The sequence below is a fragment of the Lactuca serriola genome, chromosome 2 (genome assembly GCF_051521515.1).
Source record: "Lactuca serriola cultivar US96UC23 chromosome 2, Lser_US96UC23_V15, whole genome shotgun sequence".
Lineage (NCBI taxonomy): Eukaryota > Viridiplantae > Streptophyta > Magnoliopsida > Asterales > Asteraceae > Lactuca > Lactuca serriola.
Genome location: NC_136409.1, coordinates 11951505 through 11972608, shown reverse-complemented (window position 1 = coordinate 11972608; position 21104 = coordinate 11951505). Strand labels below are relative to the sequence as shown.

The 21104-nt window shown below is 31.5% G+C and overlaps 1 protein-coding gene and 1 long non-coding RNA gene across 3 annotated transcripts; both read left to right on the top strand.

Moving 5' to 3' along the window:
- Positions 1-958: 958 nt before the first annotated feature.
- LOC145090238 (uncharacterized) lies at positions 959-2258 on the top strand. The gene is made up of 2 exons (XR_013701455.1): positions 959-1227; positions 1988-2258. It is a non-coding gene; the product is annotated as an uncharacterized LOC145090238 (long non-coding RNA).
- An 895-nt stretch (positions 2259-3153) lies between these two features.
- Positions 3154-18185, top strand: LOC145085978 (uncharacterized). Of its 2 annotated transcripts, XM_079023685.1 has the most exons (8): positions 5932-8805; positions 8923-9468; positions 11273-11869; positions 15739-16413; positions 16686-17171; positions 17414-17709; positions 17821-17867; positions 17978-18185. In XM_079023685.1, exons 1-7 carry the CDS (start codon positions 6094-6096, stop codon positions 17846-17848), a joined length of 5340 nt encoding a protein of 1779 aa, XP_078879811.1. In that variant the 5' UTR covers positions 5932-6093; the 3' UTR covers positions 17849-17867; positions 17978-18185. The 2 variants fall into 2 exon arrangements, with proteins under 2 accessions (XP_078879810.1, XP_078879811.1); XM_079023684.1 differs by lacking the exons at positions 17821-17867; positions 17978-18185 and adding an exon at positions 3154-3553 and having other exon boundaries at positions 6100-8805; positions 16686-17553.
- The last annotated feature ends 2919 nt before the right edge of the window (positions 18186-21104 follow it).

Below are 21104 nucleotides of genomic sequence, written 5' to 3'. Positions count from 1 at the left end.
AATACCCATACTCTAAATCTAATATATTAATACAACATCATATGAAACCCATACTATTGGCTGGTAATTAGTTCCACCACATGGGGCATTCATCGTACGTGTAGCTTGTGTATGCCGTAATAAATGCAATCTAACACTATTTGGCAAGAAAGAGTCCACATGGGGCAATCACGTACCCATGATTAAAACATAATAGAAAAACGACCCACGGTTAAAACTTACATTACGAGTTTACGACATCAAACATAAAAAATATTGAGACTTACTTGACTTTGATTATCTTCCATGGAACCAACCCAATTTTCAATAACCATTGTAGAGGAGAGGAAGTATTAGAGAGCAAGAGGGAAGAAAGCATCGATTGACACTAAGAACGAACTCAAAGAAATCAAGCCGTCGATAGGGTTTCTTGTATCGGCTTCAATTGTTTTTTTTTTTTGTACACTCAAAAAAGGAATTAAGGAAATAGTATTATTAACTTATTAATAAGGTTTGATTTCCGGTCCGGTCCGGGTTTACAATTTTATTCCGGGTCCAGTCCGGTCCGGGTTTACAATTTTATTCCGGGTCCAGTCCGGTCCAAACCCGAAACCCGGTTTTAGTAAAAAACAAAACCCGAAACCCGGTTTTAGTAAAAAACAAAACCCGAAAACCGGCCCACCTATAAGAATATCCGGTCCGGTCCGGTCCGGGTCCGATCCCAGGTTTTTTCCAGTCCGGTCCGGTCCAACGGGTTATATGATCATCCCTATTCTAAAATATCATGCAACTAAACGTCAAAAGTGGTTTTTATGTATAAAATGCACACAAATGTTGAATTACTAATTTTTCGCATGAGGAAGCATAAACTTGTTTAGGTGAGGGTATATTTTGGTTTTAGTGTGGAATTTTGGGTACCTTTATGCAAAATGATGGGGACCATTAGAAAAAAACTTTCTGTTTTTTACCTCGTCTGATCGTCTCCCAAATTCAGAAACGGGTAAAGTGTTTGTGTGCAGTTTATAACGACATAAGTGAATTGAATGTGACTTCCAAATTTAAGCAATAATAATGAAGATCGAGTATAAGTCAGAGGCTCAACCAGTTAAGAAATCAGCTAAAAGATAAGGAATCAAGAGTGCGAGACGATTATCAGGGTAAAATCCCGAACCCTAAATATTGGTACGCCAATATATCAAATTGGGAGTTTTGTTGAATGAAAAAAGCATGCTCAAAAATCAGTGTAAGGTACGTTATATCACGTAATTATATTTACCGATTACAAATCAGTGCTTAATATTTTAAGACAATAGTTTGTAACTTTGTACACTTTAGGATTTGACATGTTCAACATACAATAACCTCAAGATGCAGGTTAGTATCCTTAAGAGTAAATTTTGGAGGTTAGGTGTTTAGTCTCTTAGTTGTATGGTTTAATTGATGAATATATTAAATCTGCAGGTGTTAGTAGTTATATTATTAAGAAATAAGTAGAAAGAACAGAGGAAGTAACAATAAAAGTTGCTATGGCAACTGATTATATTTTGTTTTTTTAATTCAGTGTGAAGTTTAGTTGTTGGCATATTTGTGATTGTAGAGGTTATGTTGGGCCTATTCTTCATAGACAAGGATACTCATCATATAGGAGAAGCCATAGAGATGTTAATATACCTTTGTTGGCTCAAAAAGGGTCTTAACCCTATTATTATGGTTGAAACAATAGAGATGTAAGATGCTACCTAGTTTTGATTCCCTAATAATTATGTCTTGGGAAGCCTAAAGGTCTGGCAGAACTTGAAACCCTGATGATGTTTTTGCGTTGATTATCAGTAGGATGGAAAGATTTACAACTTGAGCATGTGCTTATTCAAGGAAGCAAAGTTTGATGTGTGTCATTATCCTCCCAAATGATTATTAGTATTCATTTCAATTCCATTTCTGACTACATGTCTATTTTTTTATGTTCTATTGCTTTGTTTCTACATCATGCAACTTTTCTTGCTTCAAGGTAAAAGGTCGAGGTTGGGCTGTTGCCGTGAGAGCTCAGGTAAGGATAAAAATGGTTGCAGTTTCAGTGGGAGACAACAACTACTTTCATAAGATTTGTTTATTCAAATATTCTACTTTGAAAAATCTACCCAATTATCACAATCTCATCCAAGTATATAAGTTTCACTGCTATGATTGGTAGAATTTTCAAAGTACATACATGGTTGTAATATGCTGAAATGAAAGTAAGATGCTATAATTGACAAATAAATGAAATTACATTGTTATTACTTGTATTTAGTCCAATTATTAAAATTCTGAACTTAAATTGTGTCAACGTACCATGATCTCTCCGTTATTTCAAATTTATTTGTACATATCTTGTTGACCCCTTGAAGATGGACATGTTCATCTTCTTTGCACATAATATATATATATATATATATATATATATATATATATATATATATATATATAGTTTTTGGGTGGATCGAAATTTGTTACATGTCTTATTTCCTGCCTAATACATATCAAAAGGAATTATAAAACTGAGCCAAAGGGAAACTACTTATCAATATAAAAAATTTACTTTTCTTTTATGGCACTACTGCTAATATAAATGAAAGGAACATTTGAACAATAACGTAGTTTAAGAGAAATTTTTAACCAACAATAAAATACTTGGAAAAAGAAACAATAGAAATGTAAAAAAATAAAAATTATGCAACAAACTCTCAACGATTGATGGCGTAGAGCTACTTTGGTCACCATTACGTTGCAAACCATCTCAAAGGCAAACCTTTTGGCTATCAACAAATGTGCCCAAAGAAATCAAGATCATAAAAAGCAAAATTATAATCAGTATGTAAAAGAATAGGTTTTGAGAAACTTTATGATTTAGGTTTGGGATTTCGTTTTTCCAAAGCTTGTTACATGTTTGATGTGGTAATGTTTGGATGCCAATTTGGTATATGTACTGCTCAATTACTTTCCTTGGATGTTATATTTAACGTCACTGAAAAACAAAATTAAATAAATGCTAACATGTTACAACTTACAATTTCTCTAAGTTGAAAATGTTATAATGTAAAGGAAATTATAAGTTGGTTACCCAGTAGTTTAAAATGAAAATTATCAAATTATATTTGACATCGTCAATGGTAAATTCGTTGTTACTTTTTCAGTAATAATTTTGAAAATTAAAATCTTGATGATTTATGGATAGCTTCACGACCGCATCTAATACTTATTTTTGCTTGACATTGAATTAATGATATAATAAACCTTTTTCATTTACTTATGGCTAATTATTAGCTTCTAATCACTAAATTTTTCTATTTTTATATTTATGAGACAAACAAAAGTTCATATAAGAGATATACCTTTGATCATTAATGAAGAGACGAGAATTAAATAAGCAGTAAGGATACCAAACCCCCTACAAGGGCCTGACATCTAAATGCTTTTGCTTTTCCCTGTTGATGCTTTAGCTTTTCTCTCTTTAAATACCCTTCTGAGTATGTTATTCACAAAAGTTTGAGAGAGTTTCAGAGAAGAAGATTGCAAGAACAAAAAAAAGGTCCAGGTACTGTATTAATTTACAAGCATTTTCTATACAAGCCATTGTTTTTTGTGTATGTTTTTTAAATTGAACCTGGATTGTGACTTGATGATTCATAAGATATTGCATGAATTTGGGATTGGGTAAGAACAGGAAGCGAACCCAGATATAATAATGGTAGTAAATGATGATGAGAAAGAGACTAAAATGACTACAAAATTGTTTTAATTTGGAATTAATTGATCTGCTAAGTTGAAAAACTCAAGCTAATAGTAACAGATTGGTCATGCTAATTAGTTTTAAAGAATAACAAACTCAATAGTTTTTTTTTTATTTATTTATTTTTTATTTTTTTAAAGATTTTCTATCTTTTCCAACCAAACTAAATAAAGACAAAGTTGCATATCATTCTTCGCAAGTAGCCTTCAATTTTGTTCCTATCATCATGTTGAAAATTCCACAAGTTTATCTGTAATTTCATTTTAGATTATGAGACCGACTATTTTTACCAATTACATTATAGTCTAGGGGCCAAAGCTAATACAATTTGACTCCACTAATTAATGGAATCGAGGTTGGATAGTTGCTGGATTATACATGTCTTCCATACCGGAAAATCAACATAAATTTAAAGCAGTTAGCAGTCATTTTTAAAGTATCCTGGCTTTTGATTTCCTTATTTATGGCCAGATTATTTTATGAAATCTGTTTCTTCACTCCATACGAACATTCCTTTCTTACAAAATCTTCCAAAACAAGGTTTAATGTCAATTTCTACACCATAATCTGTTTGTTTGTTTTTTTTTAAATGGAAGAAAATGTAGGAGGATATTTAATTTCTCTTTTTTTAATATCATTATTTTCCATTAGATTCACGTTAGATTATGATATGAAATCTTTATACAAATCACATATTTGAACTATTTATGCTAACAACCTTACTCCAGTATTCCAATTAAAAATAATGATAATCCCAACTCTTCTTTTTCAGTATTTACAGTCCATAGTATATCAAATAAGTAGTGTGTGTGTCCGCGTGATAAAAACCTATTTTCCCACATGAGGAGAGAGATCTTAAATACAAATGATTTCAATCAACTTCGTCTAATTAAGTTTATAATTTCATCCGCCATGTTTTTAATTATCAAGAGAAGACTTGGATAATACAAACTAAAAACTTTATTATAGGTAATATGAAAAAAAAGGTTGTTATTCTTTGTTCTAGTTCAATGAAAATGTGATGACTGATTCGTACTATATTATTAGTATATTACCTTATATAACCGGTTAAGATATGCAATATTTTAATGATTATTAAACTTTAATAACCAATTAAAAGTTATAACATTTACTTTAATTTTTTTTTTCCTAAATAATGATAAGTTGTAAAAGACCAACCATGAAAACAATAACAAATTGATGGAGGAAAGTCATAAAAAGATTATTCAAATTTTTGTTTTTTCAATTTCATCTTTGATTAATTTATTTTAATTATAGGTTTCTTGGCAAAAGGATAGATCTATTAATAAACACTCAGGTGTGGTTGCAAATCACGGGGATTTAATTATAATAATATAATTCTCAAAACTTTATTATAAGTGTGAAACTGAAGAATATGCATTAAATAATAATAAATTCAGGGACCAAATTTACCATCAGGGAAAAGATTCTAATGTTGTAGGTGACATACAGTAAGGTTTTGAGTTCTAGTTTTTGTTTTCAATCTGCCCGTACTCTTATTTATGCTACATGAAAGGATTATTTGGGATTGCTTATTTAAGGTGCTTATTAATTTTTGCAGTTTGACATTGGTTGATAAATAAATTTTAGTTTTTGGGTAGATTAAAAGTAAAAGTGCTTATGGACATAAATAAAATGTTTTTGATAAGTTAGTGGTTCTAACTTATATTAAATAGCTTAGGACTTAATTTAACAAAGTTACCATATTAACCCTACAGTAACTATATGTCTGTATTGATCATTTTACATCTATAAACATAATAAATTGCCAAATGCTAAAAAACAACTTATCAAATTATTATGTTTTTACACCGAATAAGCTAATCCAATTTTATTTAAACTTTGTTTTAATACTGGGAAAAGCTAATAAATACTTTTACAAATAAGGATAAGTTATTTTAAATTAGCAATCCAAAACACCCCGGATAAAACTGATTCTTGGACATCGTTGTTAAATCCTTCTTTACAATTTCATCCTAATTATTGTTTTGGCTTCCACATGTTCCACAACATTAAATAATACTGATATTAATTTTCTTTAAAGTTGGCAGAAAGTTTATTGTAAAATTGATCTTTGATTACTGAATGTATTTTTCTACACATTACACCATCCGTCTACTCAAACCTTACTCAATGAAATAAATCTAGGATGCATGTAATTGTTATAACCATCTTTAAAATTATACCAATCAAAAGCAATTTTCTTGTATTTTATTGATTACATCATCGGTCCTTACTTAATGCAATGGAAATCTAGAGTACATGCAATTGCTACATTCATTATTAATTTCCATTGAATTGTGTTTGATCAATTGCTGACTACTATGCAGGTGCTACCACAAGAATATCCAACAATGGAAACAGCTAATGAAATTATGAAACAAGTTGTTCCAATTCTCATGATTCCCATTAACAGATACCTACGTTACCTCATTTTGTGCACAAAGTACATGAGAGACATGGGTATCAAAATCATAGAACTGAATGCTGCAAAAGTTGGTGTTGAAGAGAAAACAAGGCACAACATTAGTAACAATCTTGAGGTTCCAGCTCAAGTCAAGGGTTGGCTGGATGATGTAGGAAAGATCAACACACAAGTGGAAAATGTTCCTAACAACATTGGCAGTTGTTTTAATCTAAAGATTAGACACACAGCCGGAAGGAGTGCTGTTGAGATAAGTGAGGAGATCGATAGTGTCATGAGACGATACAAAGAGATCAATTGGGCTGATCATCCCATTCCTCCAGGAAGGGTTCATTCCATGAAGTCATCTACGTCTACACTATCAACTAAACATAATGACTTCCAATCAAGAGAGTTGACTTTTACAAAAGCACTCAAAGCACTCGATCCGAACCACAAATCCCATATGATAGCCTTATGTGGGATGGGCGGAGTGGGGAAGACCACAATGATGCAAAGGCTGAAGAAGGTTGCCAAAGAAAAGAGAATGTTCAGTTATATCATTGAGGCGGTTATAGGGGAAAAGACAGACCCCATTTCCATTCAGGAAGCTATATCATATTACCTTGGTGTAGAGCTCAATGCAAATACTAAGTCAGTAAGAGCTGATATGCTTCGTCAAGGGTTCAAGGCCAAATCTGATGTAGGTAAGGATAAATTCTTAATAATAGTCGACGATGTATGGCAGTCTGTTGATTTGGAAGATATTGGATTAAGTCCATTTCCAAATCAAGGTGTTAACTTCAAGGTCCTGTTAACATCACGAGACCGACATATTTGCACTGTGATGGGGGTTGAAGGTCATTCGATTTTTAATGTGGGACTTCTCACAGAAGCAGAATCAAAAAGATTGTTCTGGCAGTTTGTAGAAGGTTCTGATCCTGAGCTCCATAAGATAGGAGAAGATATTGTAAGTAAGTGTTGTGGTCTACCCATTGCCATTAAAACCATGGCATGTACACTTAGAGATAAAAGTACGGATGCATGGAAGGATGCACTGTCTCGTTTAGAGCATCATGACATTGAAAATGTTGCCTCTAAAGTTTTTAAAGCGAGCTATGACAATCTCCAAGACGAGGAGACTAAATCCACTTTTTTGCTATGTGGATTGTTTCCAGAAGATTCCAATATTCCTATGGAGGAGTTGGTGAGGTATGGGTGGGGATTGAAATTATTTAAAAAAGTGTATACCATAAGAGAAGCAAGAACTAGGCTCAACACTTGCATTGAGCGGCTCATCTATACAAATTTGTTGATAAAAGTTGATGATGTTCAGTGCATCAAGATGCATGATCTCATCCGTTCTTTTGTTTTGGATATGTTTTCTAAAGTTGAGCATGCTTCGATTGTCAACCATGGTAATACGCTAGAGTGGCCTGCAGATGATATGCACGACTCTTGTAAAGGGCTTTCATTAACATGCAAGGGTATATGTGAGTTTTGTGGAGACCTTAAGTTTCCAAACCTAATGATTTTAAAACTTATGCATGGAGATAAGTCTCTAAGGTTTCCTCAAAACTTTTATGAAGGAATGCAAAAACTTCAGGTTATATCATACGATAAAATGAAGTACCCATTGCTTCCCTTGTCATCTGAATGCTCCACCAACCTCCGAGTGCTTCATCTCCATGAATGTTCATTACAAATGTTTGATTTCTCTAGTATTGGAAATTTGTTAAACCTCGAAGTGCTCAGCTTTGCTGATTCTTGCATCCAAATGTTACCTTCCACAATCGGAAATCTAAAGAAGCTAAGGGTACTTGATCTGAGAGGTAGTGATGATCTTCATATAGAACAGGGTATCTTGAAAAACTTAGTCAAACTGGAAGAGCTGTATATGGGATTTTATGATGAATTTAGACATCGAGGTAAGGGTATATACAACATGACAGATGATAACTATAATGAAATAGCAGAACGTTCAAAAGGTCTTTCTGCATTAGAAATTGAGTTCTTTCGAAACAATGCCCAACCAAAGAATATGTCGTTTGAAAAACTTGAGAAATTCAAGATCTCAGTGGGACGACGTTATTTATATGGAGATTACATGAAGCACATGTATGCTGTCCAAAACACATTGAAGTTGGTTACTAAGAAAGGTGAATTATTGGACTCTAGACTGAACGAGTTGTTTGTGAAAACAGAGATGCTTTGTTTAAGTGTTGATGATATGAATGATCTTGGTGATCTTGATGTGAAGTCCTCACGTTTTCCTCAACCCTCATCATTCAAAATTCTAAGAGTCCTTGTCGTTTCCATGTGTGCTGAGTTGAGATACCTTTTCACAATTGGTGTAGCCAAAGATTTGTCAAATCTAGAGCATCTTGAAGTTGATTCATGTGATAATATGGAAGAACTCATCTGTAGTGAGAATGCTGGAAAAAAGACAATTACTTTCTTAAAGCTGAAAGTTTTATGTTTGTTTGGGCTACCAAAGCTATCGGGTTTGTGCCATAATGTGAACAGAATTGAGTTATTACAACTCGTGGAGTTGAAACTTAGCAGAATTGGAAATATCACAAGCATTTATCCCAAGAATAAGCTGGAAACATCCTGTTTTTTGAAGGCAGAGGTAAATATGGTTTATGATGATACAGTTCAAATAATCTTTTCAATTAAAAGTTTTTAAAAAGTTGTTTGTAAGCATTGTTTGGATGAGGCTATTAATGGATGATATATTGTTATGCAGGTTCTAGTTCCTAAGTTGGAGAAATTGTCTATTATTCATATGGATAATTTGAAGGAGATATGGCCTTGTGACTTTAGGACGAGTGATGAAGTTAATCTGAGAGAGATTTATGTGAATAGTTGCGATAAACTTATGAATTTGTTTCCATGCAATCCCATGCCTCTGCTACATCATCTTCAAGAGCTTCAAGTCAAGTGGTGTGGTTCCATTGAAGTCTTATTCAACATCGATTTGGATTGTGCTGGTGAAATTGGAGAAGGCGGCATCAAAACCAACTTGAGAAGCATTGAAGTAGACTGTTTAGGGAAGCTAAGAGAGGTGTGGAGGATAAAAGGTGATCAAGTTAACTCTGGTGTCAACATCCGTAGCTTTCAAGCTGTTGAAAAAATAATGGTTAAACGATGTAAGAGGTTCAGAAATTTATTCACACCTACCGGTGCCAATTTTGATCTGGGGGCACTTATGGAGATTTCGATCGAAGATTGCGGAGGAGAAAGAGGGATATTCAATGAATCGGAAAAGAGTAGCCAAGAGGAAAAGCAAGAGGTATGTATGGATTTCAATCTTAGTTTATGTTTAATTAAGGTTTGGTTTGACACATCCCCTTAATCTTTTTGTTTTTTCCTTTTGACTTGTCAAGACCTCATCAAATAACACGCGCACACGACATGCATCCACTAATCGACATCAAAGAGATAAGCGGTTAAACAATTACAAAAAATTACAGTTAGAAAAACAACATTACTAACCGATAAGCTAATGTATATTATTATTAACATGTCATTTATAAAATGTAACATATCTTTTTTTTTATATAAACAATTAGTAAAAAATGTTTTTTAAAATGTAATAAGTACATAAAATGCAACATATCATAATTTCCCATTAATAAAAGTTTCTATTTACACATCATTTATAAAATCTATCTAACTATTATTTTTTTATTATAATAATTAAACTAGACGCCCCTCCTAAACTTCATATTCCGATGTCCGCTTTGCAACGGGTGTAATCTATAATTTTCTATCAAACATGAACCATTTTTCTAATTTTTTGAAACACATGGACTGTTTTCCGTAAAAAAAAAAATCCCTGCCTAGGACCTTTTATATAAATTACAGGGACGATTTTTTAATTAGTTTGTACACATAAACCTACTAACATACGAAAATATTATAGCCAAAGTCTAAAACCTAAAACTTTTGTGGCCAAAATCTAAAAGCCAAAAGTATATTATTCATAACCAAGTGGCTTTTTATTGGATATAATCATGTGGCTAATTTAACATGTTTAATAACTAAAAATGTCAAGTGTAAAAATAATATTTGTAATAAAAAATACAAGCACTGTATTTTTTTAATGATTACATATAAATAAAGAATATAAATTATATTGAAAAGAAACTTTTTTTTATAATGACTTGAGAAAATTTACAAAAAATTTAGGTATATTTTAAAGATTTTACAAATTATGTGTGTAGCAATAATAATAATAAATGTTTTGCGGTCATTTATAGTAATATTTCAAATGATCTATTGTTAATATTAAATTCGAAAATGGTTTCTAGTTGTTAGTAATGTTGTTTTCTTAATATTTATGCCAAATTAAGTTCGAATTCGTTGTCCCTTAACCTTGCAAAAAGGGCGATATTTGAAAATAAATACATATATTTATAGGCTGTAAGAGAAGAGGAAATAATATTTACCGACCTTAACCACCCTTTAATTTGTTGCTTTGCTTCTTATAATTAGATTAAGCACTACAGTTTGGTCCTATTTGATAATAATAATAATAATAATAATAATAATAATAATAATAATAATAATAATAAGCTAGCTTATTATAATTTAGCAATTGGTAAAACAATAAAAGTAGTTTATCATAGTTTACAAAATATCTTATAAGTAAACTTATTGATAAGTCATGTTATAAGCTAAAAACCAGTTTTTCATCTAGTTTGCCCGAATAGAGTCTTTTTTTTTTCTTGTTATAAATACCTTAACATCTTAATTGATTTGATTCTTTTGGACCCTTAAATTTTTTATCCTTATTATTTAAGCATAACTGTAAAATTTGATTTTTGATTTTTGATTTTTGCCACTCGTATGACATAATTTTGTTACAACTAATTATTAAAATTCCTTTACTTGAAAAGGAGACATCATCCATAATTTCCAAATATTCCTTGAAATTTTACCTAAATTCAGAATAAGCCAACGCAAATCCAAAATTATAAAGTTGAATTGTAAACGAATGTGCAATTATATATTGATATATCGTTCATACAAGTCATTTTTAACCAACTGAAGTTACTAATTATAGCGTTTAATTGGAATATATGTACGTACAGATTGGTATTTCATTCCTATCGTGTCTCACACACTCTTCCCAGAACCTCCACAAACTCAAATTGATGAAATGTCAAGGAGTGGATGTGGTGTTTGAGATAGAGAGTCCAACAAGTAGAGAATTGGTAACAACTCACCATAATCAAGAAATAGTACTTCCCTACCTTGAGGATCTATATATCCGTTATATGAACAACATGAGTCATGTGTGGAAGTGTAACTGGAATAAATTTGTCACTCTTCCAAAAGAACAATCAGAATCCCCATTCTACAACCTCACAACCATATACATGTATGGGTGCAGAAGAATTAAGTACTTGTTTTCACCTCTCATGGCAAAACTTCTTTCCAACCTAAAGAAAGTCCATATAGAGTTTTGTGATGGTATTGAAGAAGTTGTTTCAAACAGAGATGATAAGGATGAAGAAATGACTACATTTACCAACACAAGTACCATCTTGTTCCCTCATCTTGATTCTCTCCATCTTAGTAGCTTAAAAACTCTCAAACATATCGGTGGTGGTGGTGGTGCGAAATTTTGGAACAATGAATTATCTTTTGACAATACCATTATAACTACCACCCTTGATCAATCTAAGGTATGTATTCTACATTTTCAATAACAAATTTAATTTTTTTTAATATATATTTCTCTTTGCAATATTCTAGAAAAAAAGTATTGACATTACATCTAATAGTTTGGCATTTTTCATTTGTGTGAAAATTGACATACTATTGTTATTTTGATGATTCAAAAATATAATAAGTAATTTTTTTATTTATCCTATCATCTACTAGTAAGATTTATTTTTCTAATTAGATGATGCTCATCGTTCTAACCATTGTTATTTTGATGATGCTCTCCCTTCTAACCATTTGTTATTTTGTGTATGTTGTATCACCTTAATTTTTGTAACATAATTAACTGTAATGATAATGATAAAATCTCAACATCATAACAAGGTCAACCATAATAATCCCGATAAAGCTTAATTGCCAAGGTATTTATTAAGCACTAGCAGTTATATGCTAATAGAATAATAGTTTATGTATTTATCAAGTACTAGCAGTTATATGCTAATAGAATGAATGAAATCAAATATCATGTGATACAAAACAAAATTTTTTGTATAAGCAACCACAAAATTCACATGACCTAGTAGTCTTGACTCTTGAGGGTTGTTCACAACAATAGAAACCATAACAGATTCGCATCATGAGAAAATCGTTGCCATTTAAATAACATAACCATGTTATATGACCATAACTACCAACACCTAACCACCATCCAATATACTAGCTAGAACACAAGAGTACCGAATCCAATGAAGCTTTCGCTCCTCAGAAAAACGAGTTCTCAAAACTTCTGGAGCTTTAAGAAGTAGAACATGAAAATCAAACACATATATGTAATATGAACCCAAAGTACCAATAACATACCTAAGAATAGTAAGCCTGCCTCTAATAGAGATGGTCTTTGACTTCCAAATAAATAGTATAAAAGTGAACCTTTCCAATAAACCTTCCCAAGCATTAACCATTGAATCACCAACAGGAAGACCAAAATAAATGAATGAAATACGAGTAGCCGCACAACCAACCCACATCACCACCTCCTTCAGCTACGAAAAAGGAACTCCCTATCAACTCATTTGTTTTCTAGCATATTAATCTTAATCCCCGATCACCATAAAACGCACAATACACCTAGCGTTCTCCAGAGACCAATCAAAAAGTAGAACTACATTATCTACATAAAAATGAGAAACCTCTATAGATGCCCCACCCACCTGAACTCCTTAAAACACATTAGTCATCCTAATAGCTTGATACAAAACCACATACAAGCCTTCCATAGCCAGGATGAATAAGAAACGGGACAAATTCCAAAACCAACTCACATATATATATATATATATATATATATATATATATATATATATATATATATATATATATATATATACTAGTTTATAACCCATGGGAACCACGGTTACAAAATTAATTAAACTTTCTAAGTAAAAACTCAAAACTATTAATTAATAATTTTAAATAACTTATTAAATAAAAGATATTTTTTTAATTATATATAAAATTATAATCGTTGATTCATATAAATACGTACAATATATCATCTTATAATTTGTATAAATTTTATTTTATTATAATTGGTATAAATTTTATTTTATTTTAATTCTAATATTATTAATTTAATGTAATTAAAATGTGATTTAAATTTTGAAATTTGAAATTTGAAATGGAGAATTAATAGATTGACAAGTGTCATGATATTAATTACAAGTGTCAATAGATTGACAAGTGTCATGATATTAATTACAATGTCTAACATGGTGACACATGGCAAAAGAGTTACTCATTTATTAGAATATATATATATATATATATATATATATATATATATATATATATATATATATATATATGCTAGTTTATAACCCGTAGGAACCACGATTATAAAATTAATTAAACTTTCATAATAAAAATTTATAATTATTAATCAATTGTTTTTAATAATTCATTTTAAATCAATTATTAATAAAGAGATATATCAAAATTTTAAAGTTATTTTAACTTCAAATTTAACATATAATTAGAAAATGTAAATTTGAATTTTGGAATGAGTTGTCTAACATATCTACATGACACATGATATAATATTAATAAGGACTTGTATTAAAGTGACATTTGGCACAAGAATATTAAAAATTATTCATTTATTAGAATATATATATATATATATATATATATATATATATATATATATATATATGAACAGCTCAGTAAATATCATTAAAAAAAAGCGCCAACTCTGACGAGAGGCTAGAGCATACAAACAACAAGAAAGAAAATTACAAGTTAAAAAAATAATTATTAAGATAATAATATCAAACCCATTAAAAAATTAATAATAATATCAACTATCAACATACTAAATAGCTAAGATTCGACTACGTGTTCGATTGATTGCATTGCATTCTAGTTATTTATTTTATTTATCGCATTTTAGTAATTTGGTATAATAAATAGGCTTAGATCCACTAAAATGCTCAGCTCTAACTTCTTTTCTCTTTGACCCGAGATACAACACCAGTCATCTGTAATTTTTAGACATTCATTTTCTTCTTCTTCTTCTTCTTCTTCTTCTTCTTCTTCTTCTTATTATTATTATTATCATCATCATCATCATCATCATCATCATCATCATCATTATTATTATTATTATTATTAGGCTAACAACATTATCTCCATTCCGGATAATAACCATTTGCAAATAACTTTCAGAAACAAATTAAATCCTTCCTTTTTTAACCGGATTGTATTAATAAAAAACTCCATTGATTTGTTGATTTCTAGTCAAACTTGGCTAACGTGATTCTCAACCAACAATGATATGCATAAACACCAATGACATTAATGTTTACATGCGTCATATTAGTATATTAAAATATTATTAAAAAAAAATAAATGTTACAAATATCATTATTTTTGTATGAACAAAAAGTAGGAGGATATTTAATTTCTCTAGTTTTGTTCCTACAAATCCTCTTACCTAATTAAAATATCATTAAATAAATATTAAATGTTACACGTGTCACTATTTAATTGAATTGGAAGATTTATAGGAACAAAATTATGAGGATATTTAATTTCTCTGATTATAATCTACATACACAAATTATATATACCATCAATCACTAGCTAGCAAACACGAATTTGGCATACCATGCATTTCCTAAAATCTCTTTCCGCTGCCAATGATGGTTCATCTTTTTCATATCTAAATTGCGCAATCTTGGAAAAAAGCCCCGGCCTTAACTTTCAGTTCTACTTTGAACCTATCTTCAACCTAGCTTATAATGCTTGATATTTGGTTTTTTTCAAATAAAAAAAATGATTCCTCATTTGTTTATTTATCTCTTTATATTAAATTGTTCAATTACTACATCTATGATGTATCCTTTGTTGCTTTTTTAACAAGCATTTTAAACGCTTTTTCATTTAATTAAAAACTGCATTTAATTTGTTAAGTTGGACTATTTTTTTATAGCTATAATTTCAACGAGTTACATGTTTAGATTTTGATGGATATGATAATAATTTTTTTCTTAAAATACGAACTATATAATTTTTGTTGCGATGAACATGTGCTTTTTCAACCTTGTTGATCATCATTGTTGAAATTTCAGGATGCAGGGTCGTATGCCATTTATTTTCTCTTCAATACATCTGCTTATTAATAAAATAAGAGTATATTTTTTAATGTGGCGAGGAGTCTTGTCATTCGTTGTTAAAACTAAAAACCAAATGTGAAATTATATGCCTTATATAAATAATAGTAAAGTATTAAAGTAATGTATATGTATGTATGTATAGCAAGGATGGTAACAATTAAACAATTGAACTCTGTTAGCATATATATAGTTTAATTTTGCATGTGTTGTTGCAGTCTTCTGAAGCAGGTGGTGTTTTTTGGAGCTTATGCCAATACTCTAGAGAGATAGAAATATCACGGTGTAATGCATTGTCAAGTGTGATTCCATGTTATGCAGCAGGACAAAGCCAAAAGCTTCAAGTGCTGAAAATAAAGTTTTGCAATGGGATGAAGGAGGTATTTGAAACTCAAGAGACAAGCAGCAACAAAAGTGGTTGTGATGAAGGTAAAGGTGGTACACCAACACCAGCAATTCCAAGAATAAATGATGCTATTGTCCCTAAACTTCCATACCTAAAGATATTGGAAATCGTAAGTTGTGAGGGTTTGGAACATATATTCACATTCTCTGCACTTGAAAGCCTCAGACATCTCAAAAAGTTAAAGATATGGAATTGCAAGGCAATGAAAGTGATTGTGAAGAGGGAAGAATATGCATCAGCATCATCATCAAAGAAGGTTGTGGTCTTTCCTCGTCTGAAATCTATTGTACTAAAAGCTCTACCAGAGCTGGTGGGTTTCTTCTTGGGGATGAATGAGTTCCGGTGGCCATTATTGGATGAAGTTGTGATCGAGAAATGCCCAAAAATGATAGTGTTTGCATCTGGTGGGTCCACAGCTCCCAAACTCAAGTCTATAAAAACAACCTTTGGTATATATAGTGTTGATCAACATGGTCTGAACTTTCAGGTATAACTTTTTCTTTATTATTCTTACCACGTCATCCAATTAAGTAAAAATGTTTTAATTAATTCATTTAAACAACGTTACATATGGATAACTAATTGCTTTATGAGATCAAAATTCGAATTTTTCTGTTTGGGGTAAGTAATTGCCATGATCATCTTTAATAATAATTATAATCACCTCATTGATATTTGTTATTACTCTTACAATTTCGTTATATTTATGGCATATGACATTTCAAATTCATGGTGTTTGTTTCTTTGTTGAACTTGCAGACCACATTCCCTCCTACTTCAGAAAGGACACCTTGGTCTTTTCATAAGTTGATTGAATTAGATGTGAAACATAGTCATGATGTTAAAAAGATTATTCCATCTAGTGAGTTGCTGCAACTGCAAAAGCTGGGAAAGATTCGTGTGAGTGGTTGTAAGATGGTAGAGGAGGTATTTGAAGCATTGGAAGAATCAGGGAGAAATAGAAATAGTAGTAGTGGACGTGGTTTTGATGAATCGTCACAAACTACTACTACTCTTATCAATCCTCCAAACCTAACACAACTGGAGTTAGTGGGATTAGATCATTTAAGGAATCTATGGAAGAGAAATCAATGGACAGTGTTTGAGTTTCCAAACCTAACAAGAGTTGAAATTAGTGAATGTGATAGGTTAGAACATGTGTTTACTAGTTCCATGGTTGGTAGTCTATTGCAACTCCAAGAGCTATGTATAAAGGACTGCGGGCATATGGAGGAGGTCATTGTTGTAAAAGCAGAAGAAGAATCTGATGACAAGACGAATGAGACACTTGTGTTACCTCGTCTAAACTCCTTAACACTTAAAAGTCTTCCACGTCTTAAGGCGTTTGGACAGTGTTTGAGTTTCCAAACCTAACAAGAGTTGAAATTAGTGAATGTGATAGGTTAGAACATGTGTTTACTAGTTCCATGGTTGGTAGTCTATTGCAACTCCAAGAGCTATGTATAAAGGACTGCGGGCATATGGAGGAGGTCATTGTTGTAAAAGCAGAAGAAGAATCTGATGACAAGACGAATGAGACACTTGTGTTACCTCGTCTAAACTCCTTAACACTTAAAAGTCTTCCACGTCTTAAGGCGTTTAGCTTGGGAAAGGAGGATTTTTCATTACCCTTATTAGATTCTTTGGCAATCAGCTACTGCCCAGCAATGACGACTTTCACCAAGGGAAATTCCACTACTCCACAGCTAAAAGAAATAGAAATAAATTATAACTCGTTTTATGCAGGGGAAGACATCAAATCCTTTATAAAGATGAACAAGAGGTAAACTAGTTTCTTCCTTTAATAATTAGTAAACTACATATGAAAAGTTTTTTTTGATACTGTCAAAATCTGCTACCAATATTTACAAACTTAATTATGTAATTTATGCAGGAATTCAGAAAAGAGAAAGACTGATTAAAGTCAAGTGCATATTAAAGGTAAATTCTATTTCCAATCTCTGAATTGCCTATTAATGGCCTTTTAATTCATGATTTTTGGATGTCTTCTTCATGATGACGTTAATGTTCTAATACCCCATTGATTGTAGTGTTAGCCATCTAAACCAAACAACCATGCCACCAGTATTCAAGGGGAAAATTGTTGATCATCTAAATAAGATCTGAAGAAGAACACGGTTGCTATGAAGATGTTCACGAATGAGGAAAAAATGTGTAAAACTAATAACAAGATACATGTTGATTTAAGTATGTTAGTTGAAGATATTAATTTTAATATTTAAAATTTTTTTGTTATCATTACGTGGGTTTACGAGTGTTAATGCGATGATGAGTGACTTAAGCTAGATTATGTTGTAGTAGATGTTGGACTCAATTACAGAAAAATAGCAATTGGTTGTGAAAAATATATGCAAAATACAATAGCGAAATACTGGAAACTTAAATGATAAGATTAAAATTTTTAATGAAAATATTACAAAACTAAGAGCTTTTTCACTACTAGAAACAGGGGTATCAGCGACGGTCAATTCCGTTGCATCCGTCGCTGAAGGCCATCAGCGACGGAATTTGCCAGTCGAAAAAACCCTTGTTGCTAATTGTCAGCGATGGACTAGCGACGGATTTAGCGACAGATTATTGACAGATTAGCGATGACACAAACTGTTCAGGAGCCTCTAGATTCCGTCACAAATCTGTCGCTAATCCGTCGCTGTTGGATTATTTAGCTGTCGAATACCTTGTTGGGAAAGCTTTAAAAACCAGTGGATTCTGTCGCAATTTCTATAGCTAATTACATTTATAGCAATAATTTTGTTGTTCTAAATATATAACCAGAATCTACAAAATGAAACTCAATGCATACAATAAACTATAATTAAAATTCAAGTACTAAATTAGCTAATAATATTTGACTAGCAAAATGAAAAAATTAATACTCCATTTTAAAGTATCAAAACCAAATAACAATAATCAAGTGTCAAAGGCTAAACCGATTTTATAATATCAAAACCAAATTACAAAAATCAAGTGTGCAAGTCTAATTAATTGGGTAGGTTACTTCCTTGAGTGGGTTTTAAGATGTCGTTATACATATTGACAGTTTCTTGTATTTTGTCCCCAATTTCTTCACGTTCCGCACATAACTCATCCTTTATCTCCTCATGAATACGATCAAGAATAACATACAAAGCAAACACTTTGTATAAACGTACTTTTAAAAACGTGGTTTGCACAGGATCAAATAGTGATTGTGGACAGATGGTTGATCCTCTATGTGTGGCTACATAAGATGCTCTACTACTAAATAATATATATAAAAAAAGAAACAAAAAGAAGAAAATAAGTAGTCATTTTTAGAATCAAATTTTATGGGATCAATTTAGTTATAGATGCTTACAATTTCACCCTTCAATAAAAAAAAAAAAAAAAAAAAAAAAAAAAAAAAAAGAGTTGAGAGATTCCCGATTAGCTGAAAAATCCATACAAAAAGGAATAATTTATCGGTAATTATGATTCCATTCCATTATACATTTTATAAGACAAAATAATCAACCAACCATTATACATTTTATAACACAAAATAATCAACCAACCATCTGTAACTATGACTCCATTCCATCAAAACGTATACCTTGACTTTTGAGGTTAACATTATGATTCCTCAAATCCAAATTGACATCAATTTGTTACAAATTTTATACTGAACTTAGCAAAGTTTTCTCAATAATTAATTCATTAATCGGAAATGTGGAAAGGATAGAGTCGTTCATCCACCAACTTCTCTGTGATAAAAAATGATGCATTTTTCTACACCTCTTATATATAAATGAATTATTTCGGATTTAAACGATCCATAGAAACACTACATTACACACTCCTAACAGTCTACATACAAACATTGATCAAATTTAACACAATAACTAAACATAAAATTACTGAATATATGTAGAAACCAGAAAAAGAAAACTCACAATTTTGAGTGTACTCTGCAAATTCTGAGCAGCATCGTAAGCCAGGTAAAACAACAAGAACACCCAAATTAGAATATGAATTTCTCTGTTATGAATAAGTGTTTGAGTTCCATTTTGATTCTCATCAACAAGCGATGATTCCTCATCCATGGCCATCTACTCACTCGACTAACGATTATCCCTTCATATCTACAATATTGAGACGCTGACTTTATAGAATCATAGATTTGGGGAATGTAGATTAGAATAGTCTTGAAAGTGAATGTCGAAAACATCAAAACATACCTGGAATCATGGAGATTGGCAACAGAAACTCGAAGAACCCATAATGTGGTGTTTCAATTTCGTTGTCGACACCTCTAAGAGAATCTGAGGTGTACTTAACGTCATGAATCGGCGCTATTGGGTGTGGTGGCGGCAGAAATTGGTGATGTTAGGGGTTGGGGGTGGGGTGGCCAGAATCGACGGTGGTGGAGGTAAGGAGTGACGGGTTGAAATTAGGGTAAGATATTTTTAGAGGGAGAATTTGGGAGGGAGATATAGGGGGGAACGAAAATATTGAGAGAGAATTGAAAATGAGACAAAATATGGGAGGGAACCAGAGATTAGCGATCTGATTTCCGTCGTTGATCCCTAGTGATTAACTATAGATATTTTCTGTCCTGATACATTATTTTCTAGTAGTGTTTTTTTGGTAAAAACGGTTAAGATGTACTAACTAGATGGAATATATGCAAAAAAATGCACAAAGGCAGCAAAACCACAATAAGAAACATATTCCAAAAGAGGATCACAAATCCGTACAGTTTGCAACTAAAACAACCTGATAGGTACATTTTATTTATTTTTTCTAGAGTTTATATAAGCTTATTTTTTCTTTTATTTTTAGTTAATCTTCTGCATATTTTACTTTTTGTTATTATATATTTATTTTCGGGTACTTTCTAGTTTTTGTGTTTAATTTCATATTTTTCGAAGACGATTACGAGCGAGGATGATCAACGGATTAGTGGGATTATTGATTATTCAAGATGCGATGATATGGGTTTTCGAGAGTTGATGGAGATGATCTTTGGCTAGTATTGGGCTTCTTAGATGCACTATGGACCTCATAACTCATGTATTTTTGGTGGTGGCAAGCTCAAAAAAAGCAACAATGAATGCACTACAAGAAAAATAGACATCTATGACTAAACAATCAAAGACCGGTTAATAGATACCATGTATTTGAACCGATGATAATATC